This window comes from Pinus tabuliformis, chromosome 8, assembly GCF_031772625.1.
Source record: "Pinus tabuliformis cultivar Carrire ecotype Pingquan chromosome 8, CPIR1, whole genome shotgun sequence".
Lineage (NCBI taxonomy): Eukaryota > Viridiplantae > Streptophyta > Pinopsida > Pinales > Pinaceae > Pinus > Pinus tabuliformis.
In genome coordinates this window covers 2,040,143,833-2,040,158,907 of record NC_142294.1, presented here as the reverse complement: position 1 = coordinate 2,040,158,907, position 15,075 = coordinate 2,040,143,833, and the positions used below count along the sequence as shown (strand labels likewise).

The following is a 15,075-nucleotide window of genomic DNA, read 5'->3' as shown; positions in this document are numbered from 1 at the left end:
CCCACATCTTTCTACTGAAATCATCTACAATAAGCAAAAAATATTTGCAACCAGTAACTGAAGATGTATTCATAGGACCACAAATATTAGCATGAATTAACTGGAGTACCTTAGATGCGCGCCAAGATTCTCCATCCTTGAATGAAGACCAATGTTGCTTGCTAGCTTGACAGGCGCCGCACACTCCCAAATGTTGAGTCTGAATATCAGGTAACCCTGACACAAGTCCCTCCCGAGATAGCTAAGAGAGATACTGAATGTTTAGATGCCCATATCTTTGATACCACAGAGTGTTGATGGGAGAAACATGAGCTGCTAGAGTCGCTTCTGGAGAATCACCAGTGTCAAGAAGCCTGTATAGGCCATGATCCTCTAGGCCAACAACAACCGTAAGACGAGTTTCGCTGTCAATAATGGAGCACTTGTGCGTGCTGAACACCACATCGAGCTGTTGAGAGTTCCTCATAATCTGGCTGACAATCAACAGATTAAGTTCCATACCAGGAACATAGTACACATTCAGGAATATGAGTGTGCGCTCATTAGACTGGATCTGAACTGTACCTTTGCCAAACACCGTGTACTCCTCACCTCCGCCGAATACCACTGAATCATTGAAAGATGAGAAGTCAGTAAACCAATCATGCCTGTGAGAGAAATGACATGATGCACCAGAGTCAATGTACTAGGTAGAAGATGGGGCATCTGAGGACCTCTTAGCCATAAAGGCGTAAAAGGCAGATTCCTTCTGCTCGGAATGTTCTGCAACATTCGATTTCTGATGAGACCCTCCCTGCTTCTTCTGTTCAGAAGCAATCCTCTGTCGACAATCTTTCTTCATGTGGCCGAACTTGTGACAGTAATTACACTGCACATTTTTCTTCTTAGCAGGATCAGAAGGCTGAGAAGAACCTTTCTGCTGAAAGGACTGAGAGGACTGATATTTGGCAGCAAAAGCATTTTCTGAGGAGGCTGATGAAGCACCACTACCAAACTGCTGTTTCCAACGATCCTGCTGCAGGAGTTTGGTGCATAACTCCGGAAACTTCAGATCAACATTAGTGGAGGTAATGTTGAGTGTTTCTATGAAGTGCTCATAAGGTTTTGGTAGACTTTTCAGAGTGATGACTACCATATCTTCTTCCTCCATGGTCCGACCAATGGCTTCGAGCTGATCTCGAATGTCTTTAATCTTGTTAAGATGTTCCTGTAAAGACATACGTTCGTCCATCATGATGGAGAACAACTGATTCTTTAGAAAGAAAGCTCTGCTCTTGTTGGATGTCTCGTGCAATTCCTTCAAATGTTGCCAGATTTCGACAGCTGTCTTGTCGGAAGGAATCTGTGGTAACTGATCATCAGTCACAGAGAGTTTGAGAAGCATAACAGCCTCTCGATTTCGATCATCAAACTTATCTTGATTTGCACCAGATGTACCAGGACTGAGCTCTTTGCCCAAAACGAGCTGGTCAAGACGCCTATATTCAAAAATGGTCAACATTCTCTGTTTCCAGATGTTATAATTGGTGCCATTAAAGCGCTGACTGCCTTCCAACATCAGGTTGGTTAGCGAGGCCATCTGCACGTTTTCCAAGACACAGAAAACAATAAAGGAGTTCGGCACAGATTTCAATGCAGATGCCGGCTGATTCGGACAAAATCTGACAGGAGCTGGTGCAATATGAAATAGAACCAGAAATCATTCTGAGAAGCTTAGGATGATATCTGTGGAGGCTCCCGTGGTGTTTGCCAAGGCATGCTTCGAATCCCAAATCGCAAACTAACTCGCACCTGTCGAACTCCAATGGAAAACAAACGCGACGCTCAATTAAAAAAAAACTGCGACTCAGAAATTGTGACGCCCAGTAAAAAAAATTTCAGACTCCTAGAGAGAAATTTCGAAAAAAATACCCGTGCTCTGATACCATAATCAATTGATGAATTGAATTAATTTTCAATGAGCAATGAAGCTCAATAAATAATACAAATGTATTTACAGGAACAACAAGTTTCTACTAAGAAACAGAAGCACCAAGTTTCTAATAAGAAACTGCTAATAAGATCACAGACGATCTTATCCGAATAAAATACATAAATGAGCATTAAACACTAAAATAGCATTATTTTAATAATGTAAAGGAGGTTGCCCCCCTCGAAGAGATTGATTTTGAAGGCGTTCATCTATCTTTTCTTCCATTTTGTGAGTTGGTTGCATAACATTTGGTATTAGAGCTTTGGATTCTAGGGTTTTGTTGCTCCAAACAAGTCATCGTGGCATTTTCACTACCACTGTTTTTCTACGACGTTTCAGAAGCTAAAAAATCCATTTGTGCCGAAATCGTTCTGAACCTTGCGTCCAAATTTCAGATCTTGTCTCGCTATATTTTCAGAGATATGATCTGAAGAAGTTAGGGTTTTTGTAAGCTCCAGAATTCCATCTCAAACAGGTCATGTGGTATTTTCGCTATAATGTTGTTTCTACGAAGGTTTAGACTCTAAAATTAAAACCCATTTGAGCCGAAATCTTGGTGAAGCTCAAGCCCGAATTTCAGATCTTGTTTCATTAGATTTTCGGAGATAAGGTCCAAGACATTTAGTGTTTTTGCAGACTCCCGAATTACATTCCAAACAGGTGACCTTGGGAAAATCGTCATAACTTTCTCTCTAAGCATCAGATTGAAATTTCGTAAGAAGTTACAAAAAGAGGATGGCCTGTAGTTTTCTGTGTATTAGTTTCAGGTCCTAAGGTCGAAACAGTGACACGTGGCACTTCGTACAAGTTCTCTTTTCTGAACCAATCTATAATTACGTCATCGTGGGAGATTTGGCATAACTCTTCCTTGAAGAATCCAGTCTTGATCAAACTTGCGGGGTTAGAAAGAGCACTCAGAGGGCTACCGCAGGACGCAATTTCAGACCTTGTAGATCCGAAATTACAAAGATATAGCATATTCAATATCGAGCTCCTACAAAGTGAAAAAAGGTGTGTAGTTTTTTTTAAATTTTGCATAAGTTTGGTTTGAAAAATTAGTTTGAAGGAATTCAAAGGGCATAGTGAAGCATTATTATCATTAATTGATGCCCGAAGAAAGAAAATGGAAACACCTAGTTAGCAATCTGAAATCTCTAGCATGACTCCTGAAGAAGAGGAAGAAATGCAACACGATATATCAAAATTACGAGACTAAGTGCAACAAATATCACTCTCACAAAAAGTAAAAGAAGCTAAGATGGATGGTTTAAAGAAAGGTGTGGAAGCTAAGATAGATGGTATGAAAGACAACATTGAAGATTGGAAGAAAGACATGGAAGGTTGGAAGGAAGGTTTGACAAAGTTGCTACAAGAAAGGCTTCCTAATGGCGAAAAGGTAGTAGAGGAAACTCATAATGAGAACAAAAGAAATGTTAATCATGATTCAAAGAGTGACAACATTGAAGATTTGAAGAAAGACGTGGAAGGTTTGACAAAGTTGCTACAAGAAAGGCTTCCTAATGGCGAAAAGGTAGTAGAGGAAACTCATGATGAAAACAAAAGAAATGTTAATCATGATTTCATAGACTCTAACGTTGGAACAAAGACCCACCACGTTCCAAAGATCGATATGAGGAAGTTTGATGGCAAGGATCCCGTAACATGGATACTATAGATGGAACAATATTTCGATCTCCATAATATGCAAAACACACAAAAGGTACGCATTGTAGCTTTATATTTAGAATTGAATCAATTTTTATGGTATAAAGGGCTTTGTTCTTGTAAACCACTTGTCATCTGGTCAATTTTAACACAGGAAATGATAGCACATTATGAGGATACAAAGAACAACACCTTCTTTAGCCAATTGATAAATCTCAAACAAAAGGGTTCAATGGCAGAGCACATTGAGGACTTCCAAAAATTGAATACAAGGGTAAATGATATTCTAGAGAAGCAGAGGTTGATGTATTCATAGGGACTTTAAAGGATAACATTCAACATGAGGTTCGTCTTTGGGAATCTGATTCATTGGAGAAGACATTCAGGTTGGCAAGAAAAATTGAAAGCAAAATTATGGCGACAAGAAATCCTACCACTCACAATTATAAAGATGGAAGTATTGTTGCTCCTAGGCTTCCACAGCCTACAAGTTTGACATCACAACAATTGGAAGAAAAAGGAGAAAATGACCTTTGTTACAGTTGTGATAGCAAATACACTAAAGGAGGAAGAAAATGATCAAGAAACGTCAAAAGAAGAGGATATACACCAGGAACGAACCCCAGAGAAAGAAGAAATGAATCCGACCATATCTTGTAATGCATTGGCAAGAATTACCACTCCTCAGACTCTCAAGATAGAATGACATATTAAGAAGAAAAAGGATAACCTCACTTTTGCTCATAATAGGATGAAACAACAGGTAGATCAACATCGCAACGAAAGAAGTTTTGATGTAGGTGACTGGGTATTTCTACGACTACAACCATACAAACAAATGTACCTCAAGCAAGCTAAGAAGGATAATATATTATCACCAAAGTACTATGGTCCTTACAAGGTGCTGCAAAAGATTAGTACTATGGCATACAAATTGGAGCTTCATGCATCTTCTCGAGTGCCCCCAGTTTTTCAGTTTTCATGCTTAAAGAATGTTATAAGTGACAAGCTCCTAGTTCAAACAATATTGTTAGAACTTGACGAGGAAGGAAAAATCATATTGGAACCTGAAGCATTCACGGAAACAAGAACTCGACAACTACAAAATCGATCAATTTCAGAGTATCTCATCAAGTGGAAGAACTTACCCGCTGAAGATTCCACATGGGAGGACGAGAATTTTATACAGAAGCATCCAGAACTACTCAAGAATTGAGGACAACACTTTTTGAAGGAGAGGGACATGTTAGGTCCCGATACTACTAGTGTAACTCATTGTTATTAGTGCAACCCCCTTATTATATTGTCGTGCCCATGTAGTCCCCATATTGTTATTATTGTACCCCATAGAAGCCCACTATTGTTATTGTTGTGCCCTTACATTATTATTGTTATGTCAACTCTGATTATATTATGACCCCTTAGACTCCTATATATAGAGAGGAGGTCTTGTCATTTGTATTATCCAAGAATTGTTCATTTGTGTAATGTAAAGGAGGTTGCCCCCCCCTCGAAGAGGCTAATTTTGAAGGTGTTGATCTATCTTTTTTTCTATTTTTTGAGTTGTTTGCATAACAGAGCTCCAACTTCGACCTTTACTCTGTTGTTACATGGCAGTACACCAGCCTGCCAAATATACATAAATGTGAAACATCCGGTCTCTTGCCTATAAAGGCGTTCTCTTGTGTAACTCGCCCCAACACTCTGTGTGGGCTCTGATTCTGGAAGAAAACTGCGGTATTGCATGCCTCAGCCTAAAGAAACTTGGGCAACCCCTGGTCATGCGACATGGCTTTGGTCGCTCCCTTGGACTAAACCCAACCACTTGGACTAAACCCAGTTGACATAACATGCAAGAATTGAACCTTGTGGGGGGGGGGGTTAACAATATTTATACCAACCACTTGGACTAAACCCAATTGACACCCACACACACACACACACACATATATATTTAATTTAATTTAATTTCTTAAGGAAAAGCTTGTGGGGAAACCCTCAAGCACATCCCCTCATTCCTAATGTAAACTTGTTGATGTTGATTAGGGAACCTAACTCAATAGTGACATTGAGTGAGGCACCCAACAAGGGCAATTGGCTTGGGGAATCCACCTTGAGATTTCCTACATAAAGTTCAATGCACTCAACCACTAGAGCTAGTCCATTGGGTTGTTTTTCTTGCGTGTGTGTGTATTTTTCCGTGGGAAATTTTTTTATATTCCATATGAGGAATACACATGTTTCGGTCCTCGAGGGACTACTTATACTCAACAACAAGGCATGAAGCCATTACAACAAAGCTCATCATGTCACTTGTAGGAATTGAACTTGGGTGGGGAGGATAACAACCATTCCTCCCAACCACCCAAGATAAACCCAATTAACGTGTGTGTATTGTTTCTCTTTTTTTTTTTTTCTTGTGAAATATCTTTATATTCCATATGAGGAATATACATGTCTTGGTCCTCAAGGGACTGATCAGACAACAAGGATCAAAGTCATTAAAATAAATACTCATGATGAGCTCAACATGTCACATCTAGGAATTGAACTTAGGTGGGGAGAGTAACAATATTTATCCCAACCTCCTCAACTAACAATCAATATATATATATAAACATGTTTGCTTATAGTTGCTTTTAGCAAGGAAATTATAACACAAGGAGGATATTAATGTGAAAGTAAATTCCACCAAGAATATGCCATTTTAGTAAACGATAACATATGCTGTAGCCTGTAATTAAAAACATTTAAATAATAACCACAAGCTAAGAGGTCCTACAAGACATGACACTAAAATAACCAATGATGTTAGTTCGAAAAAGGAAGTTATTGAATTATCCCAAGGACATAGCCAAACTAAAGAACATAAAAACAAATATTGTAGAACTATAGAATAAATTCTCTCATATTAACGTGCCTTCAAGCCTAGAGAGTAACCTATATATCTTTAAAAATGTTATGTTCAAATGCGTCAGTGCTTGATACATGGAACATACGAAATATAGAGTTATACAGTATGGCCTCTTGCAGTTGTGCAGGCTTAATATTCTCAAGAATAGGTTGTCACAAGAGCAATTAGTAGGCATATAGAATCTCATTTTACAAATTTGATCTCATAACGTCTATAAGAGGACAAGGAATGACTTTATGTAACCTTTACATATTCCTACAGTTAGCTTGAACTCATTTTTTTTGGTGTGGATATATATACATATATATATACATTTTTTTTGGGTTAAATATCTTAGATTTTTTTTTGTTGAATAACGAGTAAACACTCAGTTTCCATTTATATAAAAAAGATTGCATCTCTGCAATATTTTGAACTTGTAATTCTGTTTCTATTTTCTTTGAGTAATGAGTAAATATTTTTCTCTCAATTTCCATTGATAGAAAAATGATTATTTATAAAGCATTTAACACTTCTGCAATGGTCAAAATCTATTATTCCATTCTATACAAAAATGTATATCATGGATAATTAACTGAAATCTATACAGAATCAAGCTCAAGTGATGGTGATTGCAATGTTGGACAGACCACTCTGTTTAAATATTATTTTGTTTGTACGGTGTTTGACTTTGGGAAAAGAACTTGAGCTAAACTTATAAATCAGTGTAACATTTGAAACTTTAGCCCAACAAGGAAGTTTGAACTTGGGTTTTACATATCATCTTTTGAACTGAAGCCATAATTTATGAATTTGAGTTGTTTTCGCCTCTCAGAATTTTGTAACCACTACTTTTCATATTTGTTTCTAACGAGGGCCCATTTCTCACATACCAACACTCACATTTCATATCCAATTGATTACAACATTTTATTGATTTTATTATTTTTGAAAAAAATCGCAACCTAAATTAGAAATATCTCTCCACGCCCTTTGAATCATGGAAATATAGTGCCTATTTAGAATTCTCATGTAATCCATTTATTATCCAAAGTCACTAAAACAAGGGCCTTTGCCTCCAACCTATAGGTGTCTTTTCTTTCTCTTTTGTTTCAATTATCACATTGTTTAAAATCTTATCCTTAATTTAGGTAACCAAATAAATCACCGATTTTATATAAAGATGCTTCTAACTGTCTACTGTTGTTCATGTTAATAGATAAAAGTCTTTAACATCTAGCTCAACTAAGTTACTGAATCGTATTATTGGGTATTTCTACTAAGTATAGGTTTTATTAAGCCCTCCATGCTCATTTGAGTTTCAACAACAAAGATTTGTTGCTTGAGTTTATCAAGGCCTCTATGCTAATTTAGATTTCAATAGCATTACATATACTACATTCTACTACATTCTACTTTACAGATTACATAAACTTCTAAGTTGCCCATGATTAATTATTTGATTATTAATGAAATGGTTGATTATTTCAAATTCAAGAAAACAGACAGAAAAAAATGCTTTTGTATTTCTTATTGCATGCATGCTTGTTTTCTTATGTCTAAGTTTTGAAAGTGAAGATAAACTATCTCTTTGATTTTTATTTTTTATTTTTTATTTTTTTGAAGCAAGTGGTATTTTTACAATGTATAGTCGTCACATAGGTTGCATTATGTCTCTTTAAATTTTCTTATTTATGACGGATTTGTAACATTGTATACATAATTCATATGCATAAACATTAACATCTATATTTTATTTTTTGTATTAGTACATCCCATCTCCTTGGGAGAGACTTTTGGAGGGTTGAATCTTGGCACACAATACTTTCCACTGGCTTGTCCACTTGTTTGATCAATAATAACATGTTGTTATGACTTGCTTGTCCTTGGGAGGGACACTCAATGCAACTATACTTGACATACTTGATGCTTTTGTTAGTCTTGGCCAAGTCAGTCCAATGGTTGAGGAGCTGATATACTAGTGACAAGTGCATGATGTTCCACGAATGGTAAATCATAGACGGTTTATCCCTTGAAAATAGGTCATCGGTGAATTTTCCATGGGATATAACCTAACTTAGGGCCCATAATGTTTGATACTTAGCCTTCTCCCCCCAATGGAAACTTAAGGCAAGGATGTTTCTTGTAGGTTATACTTAATAACCTCAGAAAAGCAGTATGGCTGCCTCCCTCTACTCTTCTTATTAGAGTTGTAATCAGGCCATTGTTTAATTTTCCATGGGTTATAAACTAACCTAGGGCCCATAATGTGTAATACTTGCCTCCTCCCTAGTGGAACTCTAGGGCGAGGATCTTTGTTGTAGGTTATAATTAATAACCTCAGAAAAATTGCATGGGTGCCCCCCTCTACTTTCCTTTTTTGAGTTGTAACCATGCAACACAATAGGTTGTTATAGCGAGACTACATTTATTCATAATTTGATTGTAGAATAGAAAAAAACATTTATTTTTAATGATTTTTTAACACAAAAATATATACCTTGGTAAAAAATTAATATCAATAATTATTTTGTTGAACATAAATTTTAATTATTTTTATAATTTATATGTTAAATAATTTGTCATTGTTTTGAATGGATTGAAATAAAATTAATTGCATTTGGTCAGACTAAAGGATTCAACACATTGGCATCTAATCTATTCTCTTTTTTCTCACCATTAGGAGGTAAGGTTCACACTCTTCCCACCCAGGTTCAAATACGCAATGAGACATTGGCCATTATGTCTTGGCTAAAAGGGTAGGCACCTCCATTTAGGATGTCTTGCCTCTAGGTCAAGGTTCGAGTTCCCTGTTAGGTGTGGCCTGCATGTTGTTGCACCTAACCTAAGGTTTATAGTGGCAACCCATGGGATTTGAACTTGGTTCTTGTCCAATGAATCCCTACTAGTTATCGATTCCTCTCGATCCAAAAAAGACCATGTTTTTGATAGTTCAAATAATTGCTTATGGTTCCACCATCCTAATTGGTTATGCAAATAATGCTCGTGGTTTTACTAACGCTATGTACATTTTGTTAAATGGTACACATGGTTCCATGAACATGAGTAATGCTCTTAGTTTCACCCATAAAGAAACTAAACTTACGTCCATAATTTCAATGCTTTCGATTCCACCTATGTCATTGTATTATAACATTGTTAATAGTTTCATGAATGTTGCCTATGGTTGCAATACTAATATTACATAGTTCCAATAATTACTTAGTGTTCAAGCATCTCTATTTGTTATGCAGAAAATCTTCATGGTTTCACACATTCTGCTGTTCCATGAACTATGCACATGGTTCCATGAAGATAAACGATACTTTTGGTTCCACTGACTAATATCATACGATAAAATGACATAACTAAAGTTCATAAGTTTAAGGCCTTTGGTTGCATCCACATATATCATGGGTTCATGAATATTGTACACGGTATATCTAAATTTTTAATAAATGTTCGTGGTTTCACCATTTCTATTGTTTTTGTAAACATAGTGTATGGTTACGAGTGTTGTGCATGGTTTTATGAACATAAACAATGCTTTTAGTGCCACTCACATATATTGTATTCCATGAATGTTGCACATGGTAGCAAAAATAATATTATTCATAATTCAAGTGATTTATTAAGGTAAACCATTCTTGTAAATAATGTTATTGGTTCCAGTAGCACCCATGCATAGTTCTATGAATGGTGTGCATGATTCCATGAACGCAAGCTATGATGTTGGTTCCAAACACACATATTATTCATAATTCAAGTGATTTATTAAGGTAAACCATTCTTGTAAATAATGTTCTTGGTTCCAGTAGCACCCATGCATAGTTCTATGAATGGTGTGCATGATTCCATGAACGCAAGCTATGATGTTGGTTCCAAACACACATATTGGGCTCAAAAGACTACTTATGTTCATAAATCCAGTGCTGTTAGTTCCATCCATACATGTTATGGTTCCATAAACATGGTTTATGATTTCCATAACAATGTGTTTCATGGTTCCAATAATTCTTTGTGGTTTCACCGTCTTTGATGTCTTGTAAGAAATCCTCATGGACATGATGTCTTGTAAGAAATCCTCATGGACCTGATGTCTTGTAAGAAATCCTCGTGGACCAACATTGTGTGTTGTTGTGAATGGTAGAACCAATGCTCTTGGTTCCACTTACATGCCATTCTATAAATGTTCATGTTTCCATGAATGTTGTGCATGGTTCTAATAAAAAAAAATTCCTAGTTCCAATGATTGCTCATGGTTCCACCATCCCCATTAGCTTTGTAAATAATGCTTATTGATGCACCAACATTGTGCATTTCTTTGTAAATAGTATGCATGCTAACATAGATATAATTGTGGCTCTTTGTTTCATTTAGATGTTGTGGTTCCATAACATGGTTCAGAGTTTCACATATGTTGTGTGCATGGTTCCAACAAGAATATTCCTCATAGTTGCAATAATTCTTTATGGTTCTATGGGTTGATAAACAATGTTTGTTCTCTAAACAATGCATATGGTTTTGTGAAACATAAACAATACTCATGGTTGCTTCAACATCAGTGATGGATATATAAACATTTGGTAGGGACTTGATAAGAATAAAATCATTTTTCCCATAGTTGCTTGTGGTCATACCTTGTTTATCATGGCTTTGACATCTTTATCATGGTCCCAATAACATCACTAATGCTCAAGGTTCCACCTACATATGTTTTGGTTCCATAAACATTGTTTATCGCTTCATGACTATTGTGCATGGTTCCAATAAGAATAGAATTATAGTTCCAATCATTGTTCATGGAAGAATATAATCATAGTTCTAATAACTATGCAGGGTTTCACCATTTCTAGTGGTTCCACCATTGGTCATAATATATTGACATTCCTTGTGACTCCAATAATAAAGGTCTTAGGGTTTTTGTCAACATGGATAATGTGCACTATTTTAAGTTTTATCCATATGATTAGGATTATTTGATTAAATTTTATGTTTTATGTTCTTATTCAGATATTTGTAGAACTAATTTTTGGGTATTAACCAACATGATCAACAGATACAAAGATCAATTCCTGAGAGAGAAAATATCATAAGATGATGGCGATGGTTGTAAGACAGGTATGCTATTTATGTTAGAATTTTGTTAATGTTGAATTATTGTTTATTCCAAGTGAATTTGCATAACATATTGTTTAATTGTAGGAGGATGCAACTTATAGAGTTGTAAAAGATGACGAGGGTCGTAACTATTTTTATTGTTTGGCCCCTGAGTGCAATGGTCTACGACGTAGAAGGTGTCAAGATTTTAATAGCCATAGACAAATGGTGCATTCATGGGACCCAATAACATTGCGTGTTGGTGCACCTCCGGGGCCAAACTACAAGGTTAGATCAGAGTCCTTTTTGAAAAAGGAGCGAGATCGAAAGAATTACAATATAGAATATCAATTTAAGAAGAGGAGAAATAGAATTGAGAATGTTGCCGTTCGTGCTGAGATTCGAAAGGCGGTACGTAGCATTCTATGCCAACTTTCATATCTTTTCTATATTTTCATTACCAAGTTTGTAATATTAATATATATGTGTTTGTTACAAGCAGGGTGTGAAATCTGCAAAAGAGTTGAGCATTCAAGCCTTGGATAGGATAAAAGAATGTGTCTCTGCTTTTGATGCTCAGTCTACGGAGTTACGAGAGAAGATCAAGAATGACATCCATAAAAAAATAATAAGAGATAAGAATTGGAATGTGCTTCGTGTGATGTTCAATGAGTCCCCCCCACTTGTAAGTTTGTTTTCGTTGGTGTTTGCTATCATTTTATAGATAGATAGTCAATATGTCATTTGTTATTCAAGAAATTAACTTTTTGTGCTTTATTGTTTTAATGGCAGATGATTGAAGATGAATTTTCCCAGCCTAGGATTGAAGCTAAATCCTCTCAACAAAGGATTGGGAGACAAAGAAATTTGGCAAAAATGGGGCAACAAAACAACCATGGAGGGAAGCAAATGAGGAGCTTGGAACCATCTGTAGATGAAGTATGCGATCCACTTGGTGAGTCAATCCATGATGTTGATCAAGATGCTCTATGTCATGGGGAGTGTTCTATGCCTTTTCCATTGTCTTTTGTGCGGAGTTCTAGGTTGGTATTTGATATGAAGCCACATGATGTACTTCCTTCAGTGATGGGCCATCACAAACACTCAGATGTAAAAGAAGAGATCTCAAAAGAAAATTCAACTTTATTATTTAACTTCAAGCCAGGGAGCAATAAACTCAAGGTTCAATTGTTTAAAGATGTAGAGATTTCTCCTTTCCTCTATGATAGGCTCCTTGCAGCATATGAGAAATTCCCAAATAATGAAGAGGTTTTTCAATATTTTGCTAAGATGATTTATGCAAAGTTTAAAGAACATATGGACCTTGAGCATACCAATGTGCAATCCAAATTCTTTGGTGTTAGCAAAGGTTGTACCTATGAGCAAATAGAGGGCCACCAAACCTTTGGGTTCAAGGTTCCACCCCACATAGTAGTGCCTCAACCACCTAGACTTGATACCCTACCGACAGATGTAGAGAGTGCATCCCCGAGTGCATCCCCAAGTGCATTAGCGACAGGGGATGTTATAACTAAGAGTGTTCAAGCAACTTTGTCAAGGGTAGAAGTCCCATCGAGGGAGCTATCACAATCCCCATGTAGGCAGTTTCCCAATTTTGTTGATATTCCAGATGAAGACTTGAGACAAATGGATAGGTTGGAACTAGAGAAATATGCATCCAAGTGTCGAGACATTTGTCGCGATCTTCTCAAGATTCAGTGTCGAGGCATGGGTGTGGTAAGTACAAATTAAGAAACATTTATCTTGATATTTGTACATAGTATATATATTTTGAATCAACATTCAAATGAAGTATGTATTCAAACAATGTTCAATAATAAATTTGAATTCATCACTTGTAGAGTATTGAACGTGGCTTTAGTGTTGGTACAAAGCGTGGCTTCAATGGTGGTACAAACGACATGAACTTGGAGGTATTAAATTTTTGAATTTACATATATATTGGATGTTTCTCTTATTGAACTTCATTTGTACATATCAAATTGTTAATTTCAATTTATTTGTACATGTGATTAGGGTTGCCTTGACATGGATATGACCACTAGTTCACATGCCCATGAGATAGCTACTGATGTTGTGGTAAATTAAGGACCAAAACTAATAACTTGTTTTTCAACTTGAATTTTCAAAATAAACTTGTAAACTACAAATGTTGATTTATAGTTAATATGTACTCCCCTATGTGAATTTGTATAAACATATGTGTACACATCAAAAGAATGAAATCTCCAATCTTTTTGGTAGGTAGAAGTTATATCTAATATGAACTCACATATGTGAATTTGTATAAACATTTGTGTATATCACAACATAAGATTGAAATCTCGAGAATCACATTTGTGTATAACCATGAGCAAAAGGGTTTATCGAGAATCACAAGTTCGTTGAGAATTAACTAATGATGCACACAATTAAATTGCATCTAATAACTATGCTACAAGATCATTAATATTTATGAATTGATTTCCAGAGTGGTCAATCAAGGGAGGCGCCATGTGTGGATGGTTTGACTCTGAATCTACTTGACCCACAGGTACATGTGTTAGATGAATGATTATGAGACCTAACTTGGCTAAATCAAATTATAGGGATTGTGATGCACATTACGAGATTGCACTTGAGATAATAGTGAACCAATATCTTCGTTAGGCACATGATCATAATTTGTTAGTTATATTTTATATTTTATGCTATTTCAATATGGCAATTTGATTTTTAATATATTTATCATTTAAATAATTTTGAATTTCCAGGGCACAAAAGAGGATTCGATTGACAATGTGGCACATGGTATATAGAAATGGGGAACTTTCTGCATATTGACCTTAAATCCGTAGCCAACGTTAGGGGAGTGAGTGTTCTACTCTAATTCATGTACTCATAGGCATTTTTTAACACTTATTTTTGTGTATATATGTTCCTCGATGGTGCATTGCTGTAAAGATATATTTTTGTCTCATATGTATAATTATGTTTCTTCTATCGCATGTATATCCACTTTTTTTTTTGTCTTTCAAAGTTTGATAGTTATAAAATTAATAGCCATGAGTAGAAATTTTTGCATGTTATTATGTAGACCTCGTTAAATCATTTAATATTTTATACTAAAAATAAGATGTAATTGAATGAAGTTTGCTAAAAGCATTAATTTAAATCATCACATTTGAGACATTGCTTAGCATTAGTCTTTAAGGGACTTTGTTATTATAAATGAATTTAAGATGTAATTAAATGGTTTTGTATTATTTAAGTTTTTTTTTGTTATTTAGATATTTTTTTGGGATGTGGTTCATAGAGTTTGGAGATTGTTGATCAATAAGTTTATAGAAATATTGTTTTAGGTAAACTTATTCGAAGGGATTACTTTTTGTTGGTTCTTTAACGGAGCTCAACTTTGAGAGCATTGAGGAGAATTGACTATTTG

General features: G+C 35.7%; 1 protein-coding gene across 3 annotated transcripts in view; it reads left to right on the top strand.

Moving 5' to 3' along the window:
• LOC149244640 (uncharacterized) overlaps positions 1-14,658 on the top strand; it is a 139,703-nt gene extending 125,045 nt beyond the window's left edge. The window contains exons 4-11 of one of the 3 annotated variants that reach the window (XM_089374944.1): positions 11,590-11,651; positions 11,736-11,918; positions 12,133-12,315; positions 12,423-13,367; positions 13,493-13,564; positions 13,668-13,730; positions 14,122-14,184; positions 14,405-14,658. In XM_089374944.1, the coding sequence (XP_089231070.1) occupies positions 11,628-11,651; positions 11,736-11,918; positions 12,133-12,315; positions 12,423-13,367; positions 13,493-13,564; positions 13,668-13,730; positions 14,122-14,184; positions 14,405-14,449 (1,578 nt within the window). In that variant the 5' untranslated portion in view covers positions 11,590-11,627 and the 3' untranslated portion in view covers positions 14,450-14,658. Of the gene's footprint in view, positions 1-11,589; positions 11,652-11,735; positions 12,042-12,132; positions 12,316-12,422; positions 13,368-13,492; positions 13,565-13,667; positions 13,731-14,121; positions 14,185-14,404 lie in introns of all 3 variants that reach the window. The other 2 variants (XM_089374942.1, XM_089374943.1) reach the window with 2 other exon arrangements.
• The last annotated feature ends 417 nt before the right edge of the window (positions 14,659-15,075 follow it).